General features: G+C 34.7%; 2 protein-coding genes across 3 annotated transcripts in view; one reads left to right on the top strand and one right to left on the bottom strand.

The window, feature by feature from the left end:
• Positions 1-27,508, top strand: part of LOC135835772 (lachesin-like) — a 201,284-nt gene that overhangs the window by 31,163 nt on the left and 142,613 nt on the right. The window contains exon 1 of one of the 2 annotated variants that reach the window (XM_065350193.1): positions 16,086-16,303. The exons of the other annotated variant lie outside the window; for it this stretch is intronic. The gene's annotated coding sequence lies outside the window, so the exon portion shown is untranslated. Of the gene's footprint in view, positions 1-16,085; positions 16,304-27,508 lie in introns of those variants that run through there. 2 annotated transcript variants of the gene reach the window in all.
• On the bottom strand, positions 1,375-7,165 carry LOC135835770 (facilitated trehalose transporter Tret1-like). Its single transcript, XM_065350190.1, has 3 exons — positions 6,826-7,165; positions 5,700-6,301; positions 1,375-2,546 (listed from the first exon to the last, which is right to left on the bottom strand). Exons 1-3 carry the CDS (start codon positions 6,926-6,928, stop codon positions 1,680-1,682), a joined length of 1,572 nt encoding a protein of 523 aa, XP_065206262.1. The 5' UTR covers positions 6,929-7,165; the 3' UTR covers positions 1,375-1,679.

Genomic DNA, 27,508 nt, shown 5'->3' with positions numbered 1-27,508 from the left:
TTTCAGTCATTCTGGAGCCTCCAGCGCTATTTTACAAATTCTCCAGAATTTTGAATTTGCTCCAGAAAGCGTGAATATGAAATTGAGCAACTAAAAATCGAGTTGTGTGTTATACTCGATCTGTTTAACAAGTTTATCCACATTTGAGTCGGTTTCGAAAGGGACACCTCAAGACTGGTTTTTTGACCAGTTTTTTTCAAATAAAAAATCCAAAAAAATCAAGTTTCCTGTTTGCGAGGAAATTTTTGAAATTTGCGCGAATCGCTGTATTTCGTTCATAACCAACCTCCCGAAACCGAATTCCGCCATTTCTCACCGATCTGGAGCCTCCAGCGCTAATTTTATATTTCTCCAGAATTTTGAATTTGCTCCAAAAGGCGTGAATATGAAGTTGAGCAGCTAAAAATCGAGTTGTGTGTTATACTCGATCTGTTCAACGAGTTTATCGACATTTGAGCCGATTTTGGGAGAGACACCTCAAGAGTGGTTTTTTAACCAGCTTTTTTCAAAGTCCAAAAAATCAAAAGATAAATGTTTTGACCAGTTTTGAAAATAGATGGTCAAAAAACCATTCTTGAGGTGTCCCTCCCAAAACCGACTCAAATGTGGATAAACTCGTTAAACTGATCGAGTATAACACATAACTCGATTTTTAGCTGTCCAACTTCATATTCACGCCTTCTGGAGCAAATTCAAAATTCTGGAGAAATTGTACATACAATAGCGCTGGAGGCTCTAGAATAACTGGAAATGGCGAAATTTGGATTTGGGGGGTTAATATCAGTTTTAGGATTATTTTGAACATTTTTACTGATCAAGTACGTACTTTAAAAAAAATAGCATAAATCACCAAAATAGTCTATTTTGAACTTGGGCAGCTGAAAATTTTGATTTGGGGGTTTTCGAACATGCTCTTTCCAATAATCGCGGTCCCGTTCAAATCGGAGGCGGACACCTCAAGAGGTTCCCTTGTAAGTCTTATATGTATTCAACATTCCAAAGTAGCGTTCAAAAATTCACCTTCAGGCCAAATTTGGGCAACTGAATCGTGTTATTCGATTTTTATCGTATTTTTTAAAATAAAAATTTGGCGTATTTTCCAAAACCCTCCCTTGATGCTATGAAACATCCTACGTGTGTGTTTCTTAATGTTGTTGAATTAGGATGAAAATTGCATTCAATTGACACGTTCAATGTTGGTTGTTATCCAAATTCACAATTTACCTATGTATGATACTTGATAGGTAGGTACTTATTTGAACGTCAGAAAAATGCAAAATCAATTTTCATGAAGATTTGAACTACAACTGTTCCTCAAACAAAAATGTCGGAATATGATGTGATCGTCGAATTGCAGAAAAAAAGATCAAGAAGTACTCGTAGACTTTTATTTCAAAATCAGTAACGCGAAAATGTCTCATCTCGGACTAGACTACGATTGATAGTTAATTACTATATTGTAATGAATTGTTGGCTTATGTATTTGTAGTGCTTCGATCCGGTGCGGCGTTTCTTTCCCCCTTTTGATTTCGTATTGAAAATTGACGCAATTTGAAAATGGTTCGCGAGTATTTACGAATTTTAAAAATGGACTAGAATCCGAATGAAGAGAAATGGTTTCTGCTGGCGCAACATTTGGAATTTTGTTTCAGTTCATCAGTTTGAAGTTTTGGTGGTTTTTACGATTCGCTGGCAGGGGCAACCGGAACTTGCTCTTTGACTTCTTCGGCCAACGATGGTGGTGGCGGTGCTGATTCCAGCGTGGTTGTTGTCGTCGGTGTCTTCACATCGCCCATCAAACTATCCTGAATTTCTTTCAAGGTTTTACCTTTCGTTTCGAATACATAGAAATAAGCGTACACAGAGAAACACGCGCAACTGGTTGCGCCTACGAAATAATTGCCGGCAACGCCAAAACGCTCGGTTACCGTTTGATGACTCAAGTTGATAAGAAACGAAGCAGCCGACAGTAGCATTATTAACGTTGACGAAGCGTACCGTTTGATTTTGGATGGAAACATTTCGCCCTGAAAGGTGGCCGTAAGGACGCCCAAGCCGGCGGTGAATGAAAATGAAAAAAATATCACCACACCGTACGGAATCCAAAAATACTTATCGTCGCGGGAGACGCCGCCACAACCGCAGGCAATATTGCGTCCGCTTGCGTTGAAAATTACGAAATACGCGACGCCCACGTACAGGACGACGCTAGTCGTTATCGCCGACCACAGTAAGATGGGCTTCCGTCCTACACGGTCTACGAATATGGCCGGAGGAATGTTGGCCAAAATCGATACGACGCTGAACACGACGAAACATTCTTTCACTGCGAACCAGTTGCGGGCGCCGCTATCCGGTAAATCGTGGGCACCGTATGACAGCATGTAGCTGATGCCGCCGAAACGCTGCGTCAGACCTATCATCGATACGATGACCAGAGCTCTGCGGAACACGCTATTCGCGAATAATTCTTTGTAGTTTCCTTTGACTGTCGATTGACTGGCGATGGTTTCGGTGATCTCTTCGAATTCCATTTCTGTCAAAAACTATCAACACATGGGTATAAATATCCTGCATTAAAATTAGGAATATTTTCATGGTACCTGATTCACTGACTGCAGTCGAAATGATGCGTAAACAATAACACTTATCCACTTACCAAGTCAGCTACACTGATACTCGTACGCATCCACCCATTTTTTGCAGCCTCCAAGTTGACGTTACGTCAAGTTACGATATAACAGGCTGAGGCTACTTTCACTTGATGGGTAAAAAAAAAAACATCCTGGATTTTGAGGAAAATTTTATGAGGAAGTTCATTTTGAGTGGGAGATTAACCAAAAATTGGTTTTTTAAAGTTGAGAATCTTAATTCTTTGTCGGCACCGACCTGAAATGTTTTTTTTTTTGGATCGCAACGTATTGAATCAAACTGAATAAAGATGAAAGAACGTATCTGTAGTGCTATCAAGTCGAGTGTTGCTGTTTACGCATTGGTTAGTTCAAGGGCAGTATTAACTGCCTGTTACTCGTACGAGTACTAACGAGTGCCCGATTAATTTTCACCCCTTCCTCTTTCAAAATTTCTATTCCCAGAATTAGAAACAGAGATTTAGGTTGTCTGTGTATCATGCCGAATTGCCAAATTGCCGAATTGCCGCGCTGCGTAGGTAAATGATAAACGTAGAAAACTGCTATCGATTGATGAAATATTCAAAAACCCTAATCTCAATTCGTAATTAATCAATTCAAACTATGTAGATAGATTCAACGTGCATTTTACAATCTTTCAATAAGTCGGTAGATATCTGAATCTCAAAAAATCAGAGATAACAATGGGACTACTGCTGTTGGAAAGTGTATTCTAATCTCAAATTTTCAAGACTATGATCTTTCTCAGAAGTGTGCTTGACCTAAGACCGAATCTTTGATTAATGAGTTAATTTCAACGTAAAAGTTTCTTGAGCAGCGTGTGGGCATAGGCACCTTATTCGAAATACAGTGTTTCAATGTGTCTAATTCTAATTATCCTGTTTATCCTGCTTTTATTTTGATTTTTTGCAAAAATTATTTAGAAATTATGAACTTTGTTTTGACGTAAAAACTTATGTTTTTTTTTGTGTAATTATGAGTCAAGACTGTTAAGGGGTGTCAAAGTTTTCAGTGAACTTGAAATATCATCCATTTGAACAGTGGATTACTCGATAACCGCGATAGGTACCTACCAAAATGACACTTTTTCAAATGGTTAGGGGTTTTGAAAGGCTTTTTGTTGATATCATAAAAATCAGTGTTGCCACTTTTTTTAGTACGCAAAATTAGCTCGAAAAGTTACAAAACGTATTTTTCATATCGTTTCGACTCTCAAAAATTCTGAAAAAAAATATATGGACAACTTTTCGTCTTTTCATGCTGATGAACAGCATATTAAAAAGTTGAGATGGCATTATTTTGTAAAATCGATTTAAAAGAATTGAAAGTTTGCGAAAAAATGCGATTTTTTGATTTAAAACACGAAATAAAGTTTTGATTGGTCAAGTTGACCCATTTGACCCCTATTTTTACATATCCGTTGAAAAAGTTGAAAAGCCCCTTTCACTCAATGAAATGAAATCATCACCAGGGCTAGGATTTTTATGTAAATGCATATTTTTTCTCGTTATACTAAATAGCGCATATCCAAGTTATCTATGCGATTCATGAGATTCTGAATCCGTATGCAAAAGTTTATAGCGCATATTTTTGCCTATTTCGACCATAAATACGTAAGTAAAAATGCATATTTTCACTAGGACTGGTCAAAAACACTTCCATCAACAAATGTTTGTTAAATCTCCGTAATTTTGTTTCTACATATTTGAGGGAAAAAACATTGGCTTTTTCAAGCTTCAAAAATTGAAAAAAAAATTTATATTTTCTTAAAAATTTACACTCATTTTTTTGTAATCTTTTGATCTTGTTTTTGATCATTGTTTCATTGATTTTTTATTTATTAATTCATATTAATAAATAATGTTGAAGTTATTTTATCAATTAGTAAAAAAAAAGTTGAATCTAATTGCTCTTTTTATAACACTTTAAAAATCCTGTATTTTGATACTCCTGATGATGGGGTTTTATAGCGCATATGTTCGCATATTTTAACCTTTTTATTAGCGCATATTTACTGCGCATATTTTTAGTTTTTTAACGCATAAAAATCCTTGCCCTAATCGTCACTAAAAAATCAAAATTCGAAAAAATTCAAAAATAAACGAATTTTAATTTTTTGGCCATGATTGTAATTTTTATCAACTTTTTTATGAAATATGTCAGAAAGGAGTCAAAATAAGACAACTGAATAAATTTAAACTGTTTTTGATGTTTGGAATTGAAAATTGATTTTTTTTGAATTTTGTTTTTTTTGTGATGAGTTAATTTCATCGAGCGAAGGGGTTTTTCAACTATTTCAACGGATGCGTAAAAATAGGGGTCAAATGGGTCAACTTGACCAATCAAAACTTTTTTCCATGTTTTAAATCAAAAAATCGCGTTTTTTCGCAAACTTTCAATTCTTTTAAATCGACTTTACGAAATAATGCCATCTCAATTTTTTAATGCGTGTTCATTGTTCAGAATGAAAAGTTGTCCATAATAATATATTTTTTCAGAATTTTTGAGAGTGGAACGATATGAAAACTACGTTTCGTAACTTTTCGAACCAATTTTTCGTACGAAAAAAAGTGGCAACACTGATTTTTATGATATCACCAAAAAGCCTTTCAAAACCCCTAACTATTGGAAAAAGTTCCATTTTGGTAGATATCTCGGTTATCGAGTAATCCACTGCTCAAATGGATGATATTTCAAGTTTACTGAAAACTTTGACATCCCCTCGCAGCCTTTAAAAAATGGCTAGAGGACTGCGATTTGCGTCATTGGTCATCCCTTCGGAAGGTCTTTCCACAGGAGAAATTTTAAAAAAAATCACCGACCCCCCCCCCTCCCTTTGCCACTTCTTGGTTGGATTGACGTGGAATGGCCCTTAGGCAACTCGATTGTTTTTAATCGCCTCGGCCTCATGCTATCATTTTTTCACTTTTTCAAGCGCAAAAGGGTAGGTGTCTGAGGGTGAGGCGGAGTAGAAATTTATCGGGCAGCCCGTGATGACCTTTCATGTATCTAGTTACAATAGTTACATGATGCATATTGCATACGCACCTCTTTCTGTTTGGTGGAAATATCTCGGTACCACTGCAACGCTTTCTTAGCCTTATCTTGTTGATTGGTCATTACGTAGTAGTAAGGGGACTCCGGCAACGGTATGGTCATGACGAGAAAGAAGACAGGCAGCGTTAGACTGATCAGGTTATAAGTGTGAAAAGAAACGTACGGTCCGATGGCGGTTGCCACCACCGTGCCCACGCAGAAGAAGCCGTAGAAATAGGAACTTAGCTTGCCGCGAATGTTCTTGGAGGAGATTTCGGCCACGTAAATTGGTGTTACGGTGAATGCAAGGCCCTTACTGATGCCGGCCAATAATCTGGCTGCAAACAGATGAGCTGCAGAGCGCGCGAATAACACCAAAACCGCACATGCAACGTATACCAAAGCCGAAAATACCAGCGTTCTTTTTCTTCCGTACCGGTCCATCACTTGCCCAGCCACGATTGGGCTGAGTAAGTTACCAAAATCCATTATCGACACGATCCACGTTTTTTCCGTCACCGTTATATTGAAGTCGATTTCGTTATTGTTGAATTTCAGCAGAACTGGCGAAATGTATATTGTCCAAAATGACGACATCAAAATCGTTAACGAAGCTGTAAAAAAAGAGTACTTATAAAATGTAATGCAGTTTTCCTCGAAAGTCTTCATATTTGTATCTAGTGGTGTTGAAATTGTGTGAGCCATCTTTGACTTTTTTTTTTTGGATAATTGTAGGGGGTCTTCGAAATTAAAAAATATTTTTTTTAGGAATAATTGATCATATCACTTCATATGTATATTATGTCTACTTATATGGATGAAAGCCATTTTTGAATTTTTTACTCTTCCCCAGGGGTTTTGAGTATGTTTTTAGACCAAATTCAAATCTTGTGAAAAATAACCTTAAAAAGTGGGAAAATGTCGAATGTGGCACTTAACACTATTTTTCATTTTCAATGTTAATTTTGAAATTTGAAACCCCAATACAAAAGTAATGGTACTTGAAAGTTGGGGACCAAAAATCGCTTTCTGAGGTCCCCCACAACTTTTTTTCGGATCTTCCCTCCAATTTTCCCAAAATAGGTCAAAGACGGTCCACCCTCGTGTTGATCAGCTTAGAGCTTTTATCATATCTTACCCATCACAGATCCGTAAGTTTGATGCCAGTACTTGACATTGGTCGTCGCATCTTTGGCATTTGTTCGCATTTCCTTGACGTTTTCTTTAACTACGGACAACATTCTAGCAGTGGGCGGCGGCGTGGCACGGTTTACCAGCTATCCGTCCTTTCTGTATCTAGTATTGGAGATTGGCCTAAACGACGACAACGTGCAACGACAACATGATTATTATTAACTCTTTTTATTTGTACTTAGCACTGGCAAACGTAAATTACATGGACAGGCTCGCGCACACATGAACTTAGTAGATCTAGGTATGAGCTACGTATGTACTACGTGAATTCTGGTTCACATTAATGGTAAACATTTTATAAATGCGCGTTTAATAATTAATAATTTATCTGGTGTCTTCATCGGCCCATCAAAGATACTCGTACATACCTAATCACGCGTTACGCAAATGATCTCGATTTGAAATTACTCAACAGCTTGCAGTGTTTGCTAACATTTTACAGAATTCCAACCTTACGATTTTAATTTGATTTCTGACCTTCTGTTTTGATTTGTGGTATAATCATTAAACGCTGTTTTGAAATACTTACCTACGACACATTCTACGTAGTACGTAGACGTACCTTAACAGCAGTCAACTTTTACGCATTTAACGTAGTTTCGGTTTTCAAAAAATGAAACACTGAAACGGAGTTTATTTCATAGCTTTCTGGTTCAACTTTAATTTTTGAAATTTCAGCTACGACTTTGAGAATTTTCGTGGTGGTGTGATCAAAGTAATGATATTTGTAATTTTAGTATCACGGATGAAATTCCATGAACTGTACTATGCGCCTCATCAAAAATACTTATCATGAGCTAACGGGTGTTGTTAGGGTGTCCCTTATTTTGAAAAGTTGGAATTTTGTAGCTCCCACCCCCAAAAACATGACCTCAGGTGAGAAAATAATTCCCTATTTTTTATTTTTCCCCTATCTGTAAAAAAAAGTGGTGCCGGTAGCCCTCTAAGTGGGAAAAAAATCAAAAAAAAGTTCTATTCGTGAAAATTCTTTATTTCTGCGCCAGAATGTTTCTAAATAATCCCCTTATTAAGAAAAAAATTTCCCCGGCCCTTCAAACCATATTGGCCACCTTGTAAGGAGCCCCTCACTTGCTTGACACAGCAAGCCCGGACGGTGACGACATCGGAGACTCTACAGACAACACTCTTTGGAGTGTCGATGTAGAGAATGCTCTACTTAACGAGCAAAATGGCCAGAACGCCTGAAAATCTCCGATGAGAGTGTCAAAGTTGAAAAATCACAAAAAAATGATAAAAAGTTAATCAAAGTTATGGAAAATTTGATGAAAATATCTCATTTCCACATTAGGATTGCTCTACACAACCCCCTTTTCAAGAAAAAACCATTGTTGGACTCCCAAATGATTTTGGCTCTCTTGTATGGAGTCCCTCAAATTTGGAAAAAATAAAAAAAATATTAAAAATTGATGTCTGTAGAAATTTTTTGAAAATTTTTTATTCATGTGGAGAATCTTTCTGAATAAACACTGAACCTTTCCCCGGCCTCCCAAATCATGTTGGTTACTACCTATAAGACCCTCAAAGTTGAAAAAAATCAACTGAAAAAAATGAAAAATTCATATCTGTACACATTTTTTGATAATGTTCAATTTCTGACCAGAATACTTTTAGATAACCACTTTTTCAAGAAAAGCACCCTTTTGTCCTCCAAAGGATGATGGTCCTCTTTTATGAGACCCCCAAAATTGAAGAATATTGAGAAAGACAAAAACTGATGTCTCTGATACTTCAATTTTTTCATATATGGGAAAATTGGGGGGCACTGGCACGACTTTTCTTTCACCTGGAGGGCTGAAATTTTCAGGGTATCATTTTCTCACCTGAGGTCATGTTGGGGGGGGGGGGGGGTAGGAGCGAAAAAAATCGAAAATTTTTTTTCACTATACAAATAAGGTACACCCTAGGGTGTTGTTGCCGAAGATGAAATTGCGGATGTGAAAGATGTGGAATGCATTTTCATTTTTCTTGCAGCTTTATAGTTCGTCACTCGTATTATGAAAAGTATAGCTCATTTGGATTACTGAAGTAACTATGAGCGTTTTATTAATTTATTCTTGAAAAGTGAACTCATGCCACTTATATATATTAGGTGCAACTTGCATTTTATCCTTTTACTGAAATATCCTTGCAACAAAACATGTTCTGCACAAAGTGAAAGCTAAAAAAAAAGACAGATACGATACGGAAGAATGAATTCTTACCCAAAACTATAAATTACAGCCGACGCCGACACGCGAAGGCTACTGACTTCTCAATTAAAACTTGACTTGAAGGAGAAAGCTACTCCTTTCAGACCTAAGATAATTTACTCTTGTTTTAACTAATGCTTAGGCCTATACTATGACTATGTTCCCTTTACCATGTGCTATGATGTCCTCTTGTCTGTGTAATTGAAAAAAAATAATCTATGGCGACTAATTAGCGGTTATAAAAATGCAAAAATGAATTTTTAGTACCTACCTAAAATTTTTGCTGGTGCATGGTGTATTTTATTAATCTCTTTCGATTCATCTCTGTCCATTTCAATAATCTTCATTCCCGGTTCAGATATTTATTTATTTTTTGATCATGAATAGTTACAGTAGCTATAGAATTAGAACGGCTTATTCAATGGGACCCAAATAAATCGAATGAACTTGCTGAAAATTTCAGTCCTCTCATTTATGGGAGCTCGACTTCTCATGAGGGCTTTATGGTTTTTTGTTAATTTTCTACATCAGATTTCGCGGATACCTACGTTTGAAAAACTATTAAAGTTGTCTTTGATAAAAATTATTCAAGTGGTTCTATTTCTTATAGGCAGACACTGGCTTAGCACCTGTTGTACTCCTCGTGCGTTTGTATCTAAATCGCGTAAGCACCTACGTAAACTTTAAAAACTCATGAAAACACAGTCATCCATCAGTCATCAGAAGATTCGGAAGACTTTAAACACAAAATGAGCTTGCTGTTCAACGATTTATTTACGTAAATCAAAAATTCACGTAGCCGAAAAATTGTTTTGAACGATTTTTCGTCGCATAAGTGATTTTTAACGTATTATGTGATAAAGAATGGACGAACTTTATAGTTAGTGATCACCAATCCGGCGTTTTCATTCAACTATGAAGTCCCCACGAAGTTTGTTCGTCATTTTCTCGATTTTCTTACTCATCGAAGGAACCATCTCATCGGATATCAAAGACACCGCCTCATTAAAAGGTAATCGAAGAATCGTTGCCTTAAAAAAATTCCTATTGCAGAATTTGACATTACACAGTATACTATAATTTCGATTTTCAGAAATTTTCGTACCTAGACGTGGTATCTCAGATCCATTGGCTGTAATAAAAAAGCGAGAGTCGCCGTCATGGGAACTCGCTGTTCCTCATTCCACAGACAATGTTGAAGTGGCTGGTTATTATTACGACGAAAAAGAAGACGAAAATGGACAAACAGATCACTTCTATATCGCATGTCCTGCCTATGGCGAGTGGGGGGAGAATTTCGAAAAAAAGTGGAGAGAAACTGACAGCTCTTACAAAGAAAGCCAACTGTTCACACTTGTGGAGTATGAAGGCGCAAATATGGTGTGCAAAGAAAAAGCAAAACCTTCGATTAAGAAATTAAAACTGACAGATGAAATGAATAATCCGATGTACTGCGGAAAATCAGAAGCAGAAATTTACGAAGTTGGCTATCCGGTAAAAATGATTCCTCCTGAAAAGTAATTTTTGGGAAAGCAAAAAAACTTTACGTTTTTCAGTGTTTTCTTACCACTGCTAATTTTTTTCAAAATTATTTGAGTGGTCAACACTGCTTCGTTGACAGCCAACAATAATTTTAAAACTGAGTTCAATGATTGAATCAAATTTTGAGAAAAACAAATTGCACGAAGTCACTCCCCTTCCTAAAATTTAAAGTAAAAATGAGCTGATGTAGTATTATTCAAAATTGACCCTGTGACCTATCAAAATACATAGATAACAATTTTACACGAATAATTTTGAATATTTCAATGAAAATATTTTTCGAGCATTCTTGTAGAATTTTGAGCTCGAAAATAAATCGTGATTTTCAGATTTTTGAGAAGTGTCATGCGACTAAACAGAATGAGACACACCCTGCGAGAATTTCAAATAATTATGTGTCACAGTAAAAATGTGAGCTCAAAATTAAGTCGTGATCTATGAAATTTTCGAATACCTACTCGTAAAAAAGAATTAAGGTAAAATTTTACAAAAATTTTAAATTCAATGAAAATTGTTTATGAATAGAGCTCGGATTTTTATGCACTTGAAAAATCATTTTATGCGCATAAAATATGCATTTATTTTGATCAAATTATGACAAAATATGCTCTTATCCATCAAAATATGCACTTTTATGCAACATCAATATGGGTATCTATAGAAAGGATTTTTCATTCTAAAGGTGAAGGGAAGGCTAGAAAATTAAAAAATTCAAAAAAAGAGGTGAAAGTCTTCAATTTTACTTTGAATAACCAATTCTAGGTTAACATACTACAAATTGCCTCAACGTGGTGAAAAAATTTTTAAAATCGTTTTTTAAATTTTTTTCAAGTTTTTACATTTTTAATGAAAAGCACTACCAAAAAATCATTTTTTGGCCAAAATTTCCAAAATATGACTGAAAAATGGGAAAAATGGCCAAAATATGACGAATATGCGCTTAAAATGTCTAAAGTATGCATTTATATGCATTTATGCCCAAAATATGCAAAATATGCACTAACAAGTTGGGCTTATTTTACTCAGAATTGTATGATTCACAAAAATCCATAGGATATGCACGATCTTCTGCGATGAATGAAAATATGACAAATCATAAAAATCCGAGCTCTATTTATGAACATTTTTTAAGAATTTTGAGTTCAAAATTGAGTGATATGATTTTTCGGAATTTTAGAAAAGTGTCCAGAGACTAATCAAAATTGAATAAAATTTCGCGATAAATTCAAATTTATATTACAATGAGAATGTTTTCGAGTATTTCTAAATAATTTTTAGTTCAATATTTAGTCCTGATTTTCAAGATTCTTTGAAAAATGTCTTGTAACCTACAAATGGGTTTAAAACTTCAAAAAATTTCAAATATTTCTATAAAAACTCATCTGTAGAATTTTTGGAGATATTTTAATCCAAATTTTTGAGTCAATTTTTCAAGGTGTTATGCGATTCATCAAAATGGAATCTCGGGATCACATTTTTGTATGTGACCTATTTTGATGGGTCATGACAATCGCTGAAAGCTCCAGAATGGCTCAAAACTACTTGTTGATGTGTGGTAGTTGAATTGAAGGAATCATTCACATCGGTTCATTTTCCTCAAAAAATTCATATTTCATAAAAAAATTTAAAAATCAACCTTAAAACAGCTTTTTTGAATTTTTGAAATTTTCAAATATTTCCCAATAATCCAAAAATGAACTTTGACGCTTGAAATTTTGCTTACGAGAGTCTGAAAACATGCTCTGCCTATCTAGCTTGTTTTTGTTCTAATATGTATAATCGGAGATTTTGCGTTCAAAAGGCTCCCCTGTTGGTAAAAGTTGAAAACATTCATTGTCTCCAAAGATGGACAGACACAAAATATAACAATTTTTGAGTCTGACAGCTTTACTGGCCTCACAAGAACGAGGCAACCTTGTGTTTCTTTTCAATTAACCTTTCCAGTTCGAGCATGTTTTGATTACTAAAAATACTAACATATGCGGTTTTTCAGGTATTGGTGAGCAAGGATGGTCCGGTAATTTAGCATTCAATTTAAACAATTTTAATTTTAGTTTTCCACAATACATCTAATCATGTGAACTTGACACAGACTGCTGAATTCATGTCTATTTACAAAATATGCCATTCTAAAGCTAAAGGCATAGGAACACTATACACAATTCAACATATAGTATCTCCAGATTTACTGCTATTGGAAAAGAGATTATGGTATGAACCTAAAATATCGCAGGTGTTCAAGTCTTACTTGGATAAAAATCTTCGTCGCGTACAAAAATTTTACACCGTGAGTAGAAAACGCAAATAACCACAAACCTGCGTATCCATTTAGTCCTGCGAACATTAAAATTTGAAAACTTTACCTCTAGAAAAACTTCATTTACCGATTCGCTGGGCCGTACTTTATGCCAGCAAGGATTTGGGAGCGGACAACGCTGTTTCCTTTTAATTTCACACCCGTAAAATCCCGCAGTATATTCCACGGATTGCTTAGAGCTGACCGGTTCATCCAAGTGTTCAGTAAAACAGTAAGTTTGATTGAAAACATTGGTGAAAATATTACAGAAAGACACCATTAGAAAAAATTTTCTAGCTGATTTAATCACATGCGTACATGTACTTGTTCTCAGACTAACACTCCTCTGACGTTGTATTCGGGTACATATGAAACAACAGTCCCGATCACTTCAACTATGATGTGTGGCGTATTGAAATGTTCTAAGAATGTGCCAGTTAAATTATTTTGGAGGATACTTGTCGATTCTAGAGACCACGCTATCATCATAGTAACCCAACTTACGCAGCTACGTTGCAGTCTAACTATAGAAATATTGTGTCGAGATAAGAACGGGCGTTCCATACTGGAGACTTATTCGATAGATAGTTGTATGTATAAGTGCCCTGTGACAGACACGATGATTGAAACGTTAGGCTTACCAGCAACCCAATTAGGATTGAACATCAAAGGAGTTTTATCTTTACGTGTACCAAAATCACCGAAAAACCAAGTAACAGGAGGTTCATCAGATGCACAGGCAGAATCTGAAACTGAATACTCGGATATGGGTGATTTCATGGGAAATAATGTAGCTTTCGTCGCTGCTGTGGCAGCTGTTGACGCAAGTCTTGCATCAATTATAGAAACTGATGCAGGTTATGTCGCAGATGGTCAGGGTCATGGTGATGGGTATGCTTTTAATGATGGTAATGGAGTGGTTGGAGGTGACGGCGGTGGTGCTGGTGAAGGCTGTGGCTTTGGTGGGGGAGAAGGCGGCTGTGGTGGTGAAGGAGCAGTAGGAGACTGAAGAGCTTCAAAAATGTTTACTTTTTGTTGCAACTGAAGTGATCCAAAGGCAAGCTGAAATTTTCTCTTTGTGATTCGATTACCCACTTCCTCTAATCACCGTACTAAGTATGTAAAATAATCCCATGATTTTGTCACTACAACAATAAACAATACATCATGAACTGCAGAATTGTGATTTGAGACAAGAATCAGGTATCGGGGGAATTTAGATTTTCATAATCAATTGTATAAACAAAAATTTAAATTGGAACACTCTTATTAAAATTTTTTACTCCATCGAATTATATCACTCCCTCTCCCTCCATTTCTTCTCCATCTAGGTCATTTCGTAACAAAAGTTCGAATTTTTCAATCTCATTTGAAAACTGTTTTTGGATCCTGTAGAGCTGAATTTCCTATCGCTGGATTGATACCTTACCCATATGTAAATGTGAGGGCAAAAGCTTTTAACAACTTATTTAGTTCAAGAAATATGTAGTAGATCATTATTATATTTTTGGAATGAGAAGTTCATTTCTGTGACCTTAGCTCAAATTTGAAAATTGTAAACTGTAATTTTTAAAAAATTTCAAATTTTGGAAAATGAAAGCGGGACTTGCCAAGTGAAGTCAAAATATTTAAAAATAATTTATGATTCAAGAAATCAAACAATCTCATTTTTTATTTATGAGGAGTTAATTTTCCAGCTTTTGTGGCTTGTAGGTGCTTAAAAGTTTGAAGAAATACTTATTTTCGAAACAGACAAGTAATTCCGAGGAAGGAAAACTACAATTTAAAAAACTTTTCTTCCTAAAACAATATCGTTTTCAGGCCTCTCGAAATTAAATTTTCAAAAACTTTCGCCTTTGCTTCGCTCGGGCCAATTTGTTTCTCGTTGTGGAATGAAAAAATTCATATGTATTTGAGCCTCTAAAAATCCAAAACAGAAAATGAAAATTTTTATCAGTCGTGTGAATTGAATAGATAACTTTTGCCCCTAGAAATAGGGCCAAATTATATCTGCCCCGGGCCCGCATTGGCTCTCGACGGCCCTGCCCGTTCAGTAAACAGAAATGTCGTCGGAATGATAAAAAATGTACCAAGTATCATTGTATAAAGTGAATATTACACCATATTAATATTCACGTTGAAGCTATAGGCGTGAAATAATACGTCGTAAACCGGAGATTCTACGATGATAATCCCAACGAGAGTAAAAACTACCGAACTAAATAGAAGTCGTCGGACGACGACGCTCAGCGGAGAGTAAACCGGGGCTGAGGGAATGGTATACGACCGTGACTAAAATACCAGATTCCAACTAAACAGTATCAACTTTTAGAACGACGACAACGTTACTGCATGGGTAAAAAAAAAATATTACAGAAGTACCCTCGTACTTCGGCCTCAATAAAACTCTCAAGAGTTGAGCAGAGTGGAGCAAGGGTAGAGACAGCACCTATCTCTGTGCATGAAGCTGTGAGAAAAAAAAGTATACAAAAATCATTACCAGAATCGCGTAGTGAAGTTGAAGAAATGGAGGAAACATCGAACAAATTCGACCTTTGGAAAGACGCTTTAGTTTTTGCCAAAACTGGCAATATATTATCCGGAACAGACCGAAATAGAAGTACAGAAAGAGAAAAAAACAAAACATGAACACCCCAAAAATTCAACGACGTGTTTGATGAAATTACGTACATTCCAGCGATTCAAAAACCGTGGCATTGCTTTGCCAAATTCTTATATGGATAGACGATACACACCCTCGATCTGTGGAACCTGTCACCTCTACCATCCTCCTTGGCTACTTCACCAATGGCTTTTATCAATCTCTTACGTGTGTACTGTGTACTATGTGTACACTTGTGCAGTACAGTACCTACTCTCTGTGTACTAGAGCCTTTATTCGAACTATTTCTCCCTCTACAACAATAAGCAACAGTTTTAACCCTTCGAAATACGTACATAGAACTCTTTACACAAAACACCATAGAATAAGGTTACACACCATCATCGGAATGTCTTTTGCCACTTTTAAACATAACTCTTTAACACCCCGCGTTACCCTCGTCGTCGCTGGTATTTTAAATTTTATCATAGCTCGTGAACGCTCGGAATCGTTCGTCTTGTTGGCCGAATGATAATGCCGACTACTAACTGCAGTCATCCAATCATCTCATTCTTCACGTGCGCGTTCATACCAACCCATTTGCAAAAATTTACGAAATCCGCGCGCGAAAAAAATACATTTTTTTTACGTTTCGTCTTCGTGGTATTTACGCGAGATAAAAAATTTTTATTGTATATTCTTCAGTCTTCAGAATTCATTTTTTTCTCTTTCGTTGGATTATATTAAGCTGGAATAATTTTTCGAAAAAACGGTGAGTTTTTTTCATTTTTATTGGTCTTTTTTTTATTTTATCATTTTTTTTATTGTGCTTTTCTGGCCTATTTTTTGAGCGCAGTAATCAGAAAAGAAAAAAACACAGATTGCTATTGCTGTTTGTTATCAATTTTTTCAAAAAAATTCATCCAAAAAAATGGTGTGATATTTTTTTTCAATTTTTGTGAGTACGTAGAATAAATAGCATAACAGTCCGTGTTATGAAATGAGGTCCCATGTTGAAAAAATTGGATTTTCAACCTAAAATCCCGAAAATGCGTATGTTTTTTTCAAAATTCTGTTAATTTTATCGAATTTATCATTACCTTCCCCCTTCCTCACCATTTCCCTAAAACCACAGCACTTTTTAAGAATTGTATCGAGTTTTCTTGGGAATTACATTCATTACAAACTACATATATTTATTTATTTTTTGTTCATATTCCGCTGATGTCTTGATTAGGAGTGACCTTTTGTGCATATTTTCTTGCAGTGTGCATTTCAATTTTTTTCTTTAATGTCAAGTGGATCGCATACATTTATGCGTATTGCCTAAGGTCGGTGTTAATTTCATAGGAAGTTTTGACTTTTCTATTAGCGTGTGAATGAAGTTGTTTTCATCGCGCAAATAATTAATTGTGTTATTGTAGTCTGTATCCATTCGTTTCAAATTCCAATGTCATTAAACTAAAAACAGCAAGCAACATTTTACAGTTGATTGCAAAAAAAAAAGAGAATTAATTGCGTATATACTTTAGTACTTTCAATTTTTGAATAAACGTAAAATGAAACATACTTTCATCGAAGAGCCGAAAATTAATTTTTGAAAATTTTTATTGTGAAATTTATGAGTCATCGTGGTTAAAAGAATCGCAACTCGCGATATTTTTAAAATTCAAGATCTTTGCAAAACTGCAAAAGGAACACGAGAAGAATTTTTTCATTGATAGCATCAGTCCTGCCTAGGTAGGTATTTACCGTGCACCTGGAAATTGCTGAAAAATTTCATATGTTGACATCTCCAAAATTGGTTTCTAAATTTCTGTCAATTTTGAATAAGTGGTACTTCCACAGGCCTCTTGAAAATTTGAGATTTTTGAACTTTTGCAATTTTCTTGTTGTAAAATTAATGATGATTCGAATTCTTCAGTTCTTTGGTATTCCAGTAGAATTTTGGTTGTCTGTAATTCTTTGTTGAAATAGTAGACAATGTGAAAGGAAAAAATTATTGAGATCATTTGTGAGGGCGCATACGGAAAGGGTCCATTCGACCAAAAAAAAAAAAAAAAAAGTTCTCTGAAATTGCTGTAGGAACTCTGTAAAGGGTTCCTACGACAATTTCAGAGAACTTTTTTTTTTTTTTTTGGTCATAAGGACCCTTTCCGTATGCGCCCTCACATTTCATGTCCAAAATTCTGCAATTCAGTTTTTAAAGTCTGATAACTGAAAATGATATCTTTCTCGTACATATTTCTTGATGATTCACGGTAACGCCTTTTTTCTAAATGGAATTTTTTCATAAAATAAAAATATTTAAACCATTAGAATTTTGTAAAATACCAAAAATGGACCTGCAGTAAAAAACGAACAAAACAACCAATAACTCCAAAAAAAAAAATTGTGTGATGAATCCAAGTGACAATATTTTAGAAATTCAATTTTGAAAATATACCAAGTACCTACTTGTTTTTTGTAATGTCCTATTGAACTTGATGAACCCTGATGTAAAATGCTTTTTTTGTGGATATGCTGATTCAATGTTGATTAAGATTAATGATCGAGAAATCTAAAAAAATTGCCATATTTTCTTAAATAATGATTCTTATGGCTTTTTTTCTTTATCAACCAACATTAATCAAAAATTTTATCAAATGTTCAACATTCAATGTGACCATGGGAATGGTAAATGCTCATATCGATTTAATCATAAATCCCCTAAAAATAATTATGAAAAAGAAACAAATAAATCCAGGGAAAGTGTCGTAAAAAAGTAACGCAGCGTTGAGAACTCGTGATGAAAAATACGACTTCACATTTTTATTTAGGCTTGAATAGAGATGTGCAGTGTGAAAAGTACTTTTCTTTCAATGAAAAGTTGAAAAGAAAAGTTCCTAATTTTCATTTCACTTTTCAGTTTTTACTTAATAAAAAAGCGAGTGATCAATCAATTTACTCATCAGAGATCACTGACCTCATTGATGAAGTCAAATATCAAGTTTCACTCTCTCCACTCCTCTCCCTTCGCAATTCAGCACCCATTTTTGATATTTTTCACATTTTTTTCAAAACTGAAAAACCCACAAATGTTAGAGGCTCTAGAAAGGCTCAAAACTGTCACTATTCGATTAAGTAAGTGAAAAATATTATTTTGTTTTTTTGTGTGTTTTAGATAGGCAAAAAATACATCAATTTGAAGCTCTTACAGAGAGCTTTAAAATGAGACTCGCACAATTTACTTTTCACACTTTTCACAACTTTTCACACTTTTCAATGAACATTTTACCAAAATTACTTTTCTGAAAAGTGCACATCTCTAGGCTTGAAGTATTTTGACTCATAAAATTTGTAACTGACAAGATCAAATATTTTAAATGCTTGACATTGCTTGTATTCGCGTCAAATCATTTTTTTTTCTTTTTTGAAATAGAATATATATACCTAGGTATACCTACCTACTTACAAATATTGGTCATTTTGGGGAAAATCTTCAATGCACTGAGAGAAAAAACCGTTCTTTGAAGTTTGGAACATCTTTGTTTGCAGTTGAAAAAAATTCTGGTTTGTTTTGTCTGTTGAGAAATATGTAATAGTTGGAAAATAAGTTGAAAATTCGCAGTTTTTTTCATATCTTGATGATTTTTTTTTTTTTTTCGTTCTTATGATGATGCAATTTTCCAAAACTCAATGAGAGACACGTTCTTAATGAATTATTCCTCCCGAATTAAAATCTGATGAAGCTCAATTTGGCTTTTCCATCTGCACGAGGATTTGAGCTCCGGAAACTGGATTTTTGTTTTTTTCGCGAATTTTCGAAAATACAAGTTATCCGTTGTGTTTAGAAACAAAACTGAAAATTTATTTATATACTGAAGTCAGTCCTTCGAATCGATTACAACCTACATACTTATTTCAAGACATCCTGGAGCTTCAAAGTAAAGCAAAAGTTGATTGTGTTTTCTACAGAAATTATATGTGGTGCAGAATAGTACATTACATTACTAGATTAATAATGTGGGTGATTATGAACGAGTGCAAAGTTACTGCGCGAGTCGAAGACGAGCGCTGTAACTTTGCACGAGTTCATAATCACACACTTTATTAATCGCGTAATGTAAGGTGCTTTACATAATAAACACTCGTAACCTCACCATTTTACACTTCTGTTGTTTAGATGCAAAAAATGTGCGTCTATGAGTGACCAAACTTCACCAGTTCACCGGTTAAATTATGTCCAAACGTAACGCGTACGTAATGAGGAGTTTCGCGGTGTTGCCACATAACACCACGTACATAATACGGCTATTACGTACGTGTTTGACCCGGCATTAGGTCGCTCATAATGACGTACATTTTGCATCTAGCGACAGAGGTGTAATGATGAGATTACGAGTGTGTATTACGTAAAAATTATTCTTCATTCAAGGATTTGAAATCTACTGAAAAAGCGGTCGCAATTTAGACCCAATAGCTAACGGGTATTGAATTTTAGATTTGCCTGCCCCGATTGACTTCATATGTCCAACATTTAACGCGAATTAATTTTCAGTGATCAGAATTGATTGTAGCACTTTCAAGAGAAAAATGATGAGTTCAGAATTTTATGAAAAAAATTCACCCGAATGAATAATTTTCAGCCAACTTTGAAAATTAGCAAAAAAAAAAATCAGAAAAATGCTCCTTGGTAGCTTTAAATTTGGTTCTCAGGTAATGACTTGGGTTTTTTAAAGAACTAAATTGAAGCTCGATCCACGGGTACCTAATTCAAGGAACGTGAATATTTTCTTGTCATTCAAGTGTAATTTCGTGATGTAATGGTGAATTCGGATAATCAAATATTGCGTGGCGAATTTAAATAGATGATAAAGTGGAGGAGTACGTACCTACTTAGTTCATCTTATAAGGAAAATTGGAGGAAAATAATGGTAAAGTTTAAATTAGGTACTGAGAGAAAACTCTGAAAGCCAAATTATTGTATAAATTTTTGAATACCAGACTTCAGTTTTCCGTGTATTAGGGATATGATAAGACCTTCACAGCTTCCCTACAATTGAAACCTGCTCCTTTCGAGACAGATTTTGAATTCATTCAAGAAAAGTTGGCCAAATTTTCCAATTATTTTTCTCTGTTTCTCTGGAGTTTGAATTTGCAAGATTCAGATTTGGATTTTGAGAAATTTCTCAAATGGTGAGGTTCTGAGTATAAAAAAAGTAAGTACATATAAATTTTCATCCCTTTCAAGTTTTCAAACGATGATGCTCGAAGAATTTTCTAAAATGAAAAAATTGTCTCACGTTCTTCTACTCTTGCAGCGCAGCAGTGACGAAAATAACACCTATGTGTTGTACTTCTGATTTTCATCTCACATTTCTGCTCATCGCATTCTCAGCTACGAGATTATTTTCATTTTGTTACTAAACACCAACTTCACTCCATGCACGCAAACCAAAAATAAAAAAAAAAGAACAACTATGAAAATTATCTCTCTTACCACGATTTTCCTTTATCTCCTCCACAACCTTCACGGAAAAAAAAATTATGGATAATTTTTACTATTTCATACAGTAACCGGATCCCATTCAAAAATATTGCGATTTTTACTATGAGATTAGTAAATTTTACTATGAGATTTAGTAAATTTTACTATGAGAGTAATAAATTTTACTTAATTCTATAGTAAAATGTATTTTTTGCCTGAGTAAAAATCACTATTATTTTTGGATTGGATCCGGTTACTATACTGAAACAGTAATTTTTATTGTTTTTTTTTTTCCAGTGTTCGCTTTATCGTTGAATTCGTTGATTCTCAGTGTACCCAAGTTCACCAACCGCATCCCCTTTTTTTTTCTCCCCCAGCGAAAGGGAAAAAAGGCACTACCGAGTCCTTTCTAAACACAATAACGAAATCACAAAAGGCGTAAAACTTTTATTGTCAACAGAACTTGCCACTTCTTAAATATTTTCCTTTAATGTTACACCTTTATTTTTCAATTTAAACTTATTTTACAACTTCCTCGCAGCGAGGCGCGACACGGGCTAAAAAACAATTCTTTTTGAATTCTTTATAGACCTTTAGACCTCTATATCTATGTATACTAGTGTTACCGCAATTACAAATTAAAAACTACTTCTGTCCGGAGGATGGGATTAGGTAAAATGAAACTACGGTTGTACATATTTTTACGTGGATGCCCTTGTGAAAATGCATCATGTATATTTTTAAGATAACGAGCCGAGTGTGTGTGGTGGGTATAAAATGTTACAAACTTGTTGATGGAAAAATATACACGCGTAATTGTATTTTTCAAGCGTCATATTTTTTACACCGCTCGGCGAGGACAACTCGTTTACACCATTTTAAATAGCTACACCTCAATTATCGGTCACACACGTAGGGCTAATACGCCTGACAGTTTCTGTTCCAGCACCACACACACACACGCACGTATGAATACCTACAAACCAAAGAGATGCTAATTCACTGTGCCACAGTATGTCAAAAACACACTTTATTAGTTGTCGGTTAATTTCACGCGAGAATTTGTTATAATTTCCTACTCACAGACGGCGCACCTTTCGTCGTCGTGAATATTGCTTTTCCTCATGATGTTTCGTTAATACTTGTACCTACATAAGCTCCGTTTTGAAATGGGTGTAAATTTTTTATTTTCAAAACAGCCTATAACTTTTAATAAGTCGAGTCGCCGTGGCCGCAAAAAGGTGAACGAAATCTGCTAAACCACCCTTATTTTGAAATATACCAATTTTCATACTTATTGAAAAAGTTTTGCTCAAAAGACTTACGTACTACGTATACACATCGAAAAAAAAAAATTCATCACGCAGCCATTTGTAATGAACCGTTATAATTATTTCAGCCTGCGGTAACCGTTTAAGTATACATAATTGATTCTAATTATCAAACGAAATGGTAAAATATTCATGCAGCGTCTGAAATAAAATTTTCCAAGTGCTTCGCATGACGTTTTCACATTCTAATCTCGCTTCCACAATTATAAAATATTTAATTAGTTTAGTATAGTACAATATTCGTGGTTTTTATAAGAAAATATCTCACGTCAACGTTTACCCTTACGAAGCGTACCTACCACCTATTGCATTCGAGAGTTCAATTCTGTTATCGTATTCTTTTATTATCGATGCTGTAATTACTTATGTACAATTTAATTAGGAATTTGAGAAATATAATTCGTGAAGGGTAACCTTCGAGTTGTTTTGAGTAATGCTAGAAAAAAATTCAACAGGAAAAATTTTCCATCTTTCAATCGTTGCTTGATCAGATATTTTGAACAAAGAAAACTGTGCCGCAGATCGCATAACTTATGTAAAAGTCGTCACGTATATTTTATACTAAATACTTTTCAAAAATGTTGAGACCAGTTACCGCCAATTTTTCGTCTCATTGGCCAAAGGTTTTGAAAATTTATTCATATCTGTTGGTTGAAATTTTTCGAAGCTTTCTACTTACTTTGCCGAGAACAGCATGAAGAACTGAAAAATATTGTCAAAAACTTTTTGAAATTGAGTAACTTTTCAAAAATTTCAGCCAATTCGACACAATTGCAGTTTTTATCGAATAATTCCAAGTTACGAATTTCATTCAATTTTTGGACATTTTCAACCCAGAAATTGTGCAAGTAGGTACTTAGTGTCCATATAAGAGTTTGATGTTTGCTGAACATATTCAAAAGGTCATTTGCATTCGATAATATTGATTTGAAAGAACATTGAGATTTAATTTTGAAAGAATTTCCATTATGAATAATTGTACGAGTATTAGATATCCAATTGTAAAGTTCATCAAAATCTCCAATGCACAAATCTTCTTCATCCTTATGGAGAATTATCGCAAAAAAACTGTATTTCTATAAATTGTTCAAACGCGCAATTTCCCACTACAATTGCGTACTTCATTTGAATAAAATATTTTCACGTGACATTGCTCATATGAATGTTAACGTTTCGTTTGGCGCCGTAAACATTTATTTACCGAAACTCGAGAGCGGAAAATTAAATATATGATTTACAAACTCGTTGCTAGTAGGTACATCTAATAGCCTACACAAATTACGCAAATATCTGAAATTTTTTGCAATTCTCCCTCATCGAGTGGTTTTTGCGGTTTATTTGTATTTTGGTGTTCATTAAAGCTCGTATGTGTGCATAGAAGAAGAATGGCATGCATTTTGTATCATCTGTAAAATGCTAGATAGGTAGCCTGGGGTACTACGTATGTTGATTACCTACCAGTCAAATTGATGAAACGAAATTGAACAAATAACATGAGAATTTGTCATAATTTTAATTTTTTAGTGTTTGGGAAATGAAAACGAGTCTTGTCTTGAAAGCTTAATATTTTCAGAATGATTGATTTTTTAAAAGGTGAAATGAAGAAGGGGTATCGGAACCAGCAAGAAAAATTAAGTCCGGCTATGCTAATGCAGAAATACATCTCCATTTAAAACATCTGGTGTAAAATGGCATTTTTGGAAATCAAAATTGGGAGCAAAAATTCCAAAAATCAGAATTTCACCACATTGACCCGAAAAACTGATTTTTTTGTATCTTATTTTTGACTCACCGCCTCATGTGGTGTAAAAGGGCATTTTTGGTAAATTTTTGGAAGTCAAAGTTGGGAGCAAAAATTGCAAAAAACCAAAATTTCACCACATTGACCCAAAAAGCTGATTTTTTTTGGTATTTTATTTTTGACTCACCGCTTCATGTGGTGTAAAAGGGCATTTTTGGTAAATTTCTGGAAGTCAAAGTTGGGAGCAAAAATTGCAAAAAATCAAAATTTCACCACATTGACCCAAAAAGCTGATTTTTTTTGTATCTTATTTTTGACTCACCGCCTCCTTGAATCGATTCGAGGCTGTTTGAGTCCGTTCTGAGCATTTCTGGAGTCTCCCACGTGTTTTTGAAAGTTGAAATTTCCACAAAATAATTTCCAAACATCAGGTGTAGAAATCCATTTTTGGTAAAATTTTTGGAAATTAAACTTGGGAGCTACTATAAAATAGCAAAAAATCTTAATTTTACCGCATTGACCCAAAAAGCTGAAATTTTATTTGTATTTTATTTTGTCCCTCCCCTCCACATTGATTAGAGAATGTTTTGATCTGTTTTGAGCATTCCCAGTCTTACCCACCATATTTTTGAAAGTTGAAATTCCCACAAAATAATTTTATCCGCAATGAAATTAAAAAGCTAGAGTATTTGCTTTACGCTCTATAATGAGGTCAATTTAAAGTGGTATCAAAGCATTTTTGGAGCATCCGGCAGCTATGTATGATAAAAACTGTTCAAATTGACTTCGGCGCTTAAAATACACAACAGTTCTGGCGCTTGTTTGTGACTCACCTTGATCGATCACAAACTTTTTTTTTCAAAATATTATGTTTCTGCCCATTTCAGAACTTATAATTATGTAATTTTCAATCTTGGAATCGCTGGTCAAGTGGATGACTAACAAGGATAAAAGACTGGAAAGAGAACAGATAAAAGAAATAAAAAGACATCATGTCGGATGAACCATGGTTGGATTGGTTGCATTCTCAAATTTCAGAAACTTTATTATGTGTTTTTTTTGTGCTTCAAGTAGAAAAAAATGGTATAAGCTCATGAAGATATCAAAAAAGTTTGATAACATTTTGAAAAAAAAACCGCGTAGATGCATCGGTAACGTGTTCATCAAATTTCTCATTAAAAGAGAAAAATAAATAATTGAGGTTATACTCAACTGTCATAAAAACAATACGCTCAATATGAAAGTAAACGAACGTTGTTTACTTTTCAGCAATTAATACCTTGTGACCAATAATTATTACAACTTATCTTATCGAACCTCATTAAGTGGTTGAAATTTCAATTCCGATGGTTTATTTTTTCTTCACATTCGCCACTTTTTTCTCTTTTCTTACGTTGCTGGTGTTTTTTTTTCTGTAAGTACTTTGGAAGGGTATAATTGTCGTTTGAATTTTTCATAAGGCTAAAAAAAGAGCAAAACATGAAGAGTACTCGAGACCCAGTTTTGGTGATTCATAGGTACATAACATCGAGTAAGTTATGACATGACCTTAATATCGACAATCCACGTTAAAGAAGTTATCATTGAATGCAGCGGTTGAGGGAAAAGGATTTTCGAATGTAGTAGTGAAGAGGAGAGGGGATAACGTAAATTGAACTGAGTTGAGGTTTGTGAGAAAACACCAAGGTAGACAGATTACAATGTGAATTTTATAAATAATTCCAGTGAAAACGAGAATGAAGCAATTTGACTCATTTTTAGAGTGTAAGTTGGGAATTTCTCTTTCCATGGTATCATGATTGGTGGGAATATCTTGAAAAGATGAATATACCTACGCCTGCTTTGTAGCAATATTCAAATTGAAAAATACGTATTATATACCTAAGCCTAAATTCTGAATCTTCATCTTTTTCAATCTATCCAGCTTATCATTTTACAACTCCTCGCGCCCTGATCTTCGAGTTCAAGTCAAATTGTTTCTAAAAAAAGAAACACGAACACATTCTGTAATTCATCCAGAAACCGTACATCGCACGCATGTTGAATCAAATCCGCAATTTCGGATAAACCTTGTCTTTTAATTTTTGACTAAATTTTTAACATTCTCTTTTTCACCATTAGCATTTTTTTAGCGTCGCAGAAAGAACGACATTAACTTTTCGCTGTTTTTTTTTTTTTTTTCGTCGTGCTTTTCAACTACTTTTAACAAAAGAAAATTGTTATTCGAAGAGTAGGAAAAAATAAGTGTTTTCCCCTTTTTAAAATGCTCTTTTCTTCTTTGTATCCGAAGATTTCATTAGGTTCGTTATGATGTCGAGTGTTCACGACCAAATTTTGTCATCATGCCCAAGTTAAAAAAAAGTTGTTGCTCTTTAATTTAATGAAATATCGTCAACGTACCAAATTGATTTTATTCTCTTTTTTTCCCTCTCCCTATCACTTGTCAGCGGCACTGTTTTCGCGTAACTGTCTCTTTTTGTCTGCCACCGTTGAAATTCTAGCTGCTTTTCTGGAGTACTTAAAAATTTAATTTGTCGAATGCAAATCGGTATAGTTTACTTTAAACGTGGCTCTCGTATCACCTACCTTTCTGCGCTGGTAATTAAAAGCCTGTTAAAGAATTAAAATGGCTTGTTTAAAGGTCGCGCTTAATTATAAAGAATATTACACGCCTTAAAGGCTAAGCTTTGATGTCGAAGTAATTTCGTTACTATTACTTTTTTCTCGTTTTCGGAATGCCATCGTCGTCGTCATGCCGTTAAAATAAGATGAAATGAAAATTTTCAAAGTTACAAAGATGTTGATGATCGATACCTTAGGTAGTATTATGGTGTCAAACAGAAGTCAATGTGATGACGTAATCTAAACGGTGAAAGTTGAACTTGATCGTGAAATGAAACTCTGTGGCACTGCATCGATAAACAATGTCAAGTTTCAGAAATAGCTACCATGTTTTTTTTTTCTTCATCCAACGATGATATTTCGCTGACTCAGTTCCCTTGAAAAGTAATCAAAACTATATAACCATCAGTATCATCACAATTGCTGCCAAAAAAAAAACTAGATACTTAACGTTTTCTCTTGCTCAGCCCCTTTTTTAACATTTGACGAAATGAATACCAGAGCATCTTCTACAGTCGAGAAACGTATTAATAAAAAAGAATAAAAAAGTCAGCAGGAGAAACAGAGCAAAAAAAATGAAATACGCCAACGACGATGCTAACGAAAAGAGGCGTTTTTGAAGTATTCCTTGACGACATTATGATTGGATGTTCTGAAGCATTTTCAAAGCATAACACCGTGTTTCGTTGATTTACTAACGCTATTGTGAGCGCAACAAGTGACTCGATGTTTAACGTTGTGAGCAATTTATATTCTGAAGAAGTTACTGCGTGTTTATTGTTAATTTCTCTTATGTATCTCGAATAATTTTAC

The sequence above is a fragment of the Planococcus citri genome, chromosome 2 (assembly GCF_950023065.1).
Source record: "Planococcus citri chromosome 2, ihPlaCitr1.1, whole genome shotgun sequence".
NCBI lineage: Eukaryota > Metazoa > Arthropoda > Insecta > Hemiptera > Pseudococcidae > Planococcus > Planococcus citri.
Note: the sequence above shows the minus strand (reverse complement) of the source record. Positions and strands in the feature narration are given on the sequence as shown.

What these genes read in the sequence shown, in the direction of transcription:
- LOC135835770 (XM_065350190.1), bottom strand. Translation starts at nt 6,928, where the DNA reads ATGTTGTCCGTAGTTAAAGAAAACGTCAAGGAAATGCGAACAAATGCC. An exon ending in AACTTACGGATCTGTGATGG is followed by an intron (nt 6,302 to 6,825) that starts GTAAGATATGAT and finishes CTTTTTTTACAG; the next exon opens with CTTCGTTAACGATTTTGATG. An exon ending in TTTCCACCAAACAGAAAGAG is followed by an intron (nt 2,547 to 5,699) that starts GTGCGTATGCAA and finishes ATGTGTTGATAG; the next exon opens with TTTTTGACAGAAATGGAATT.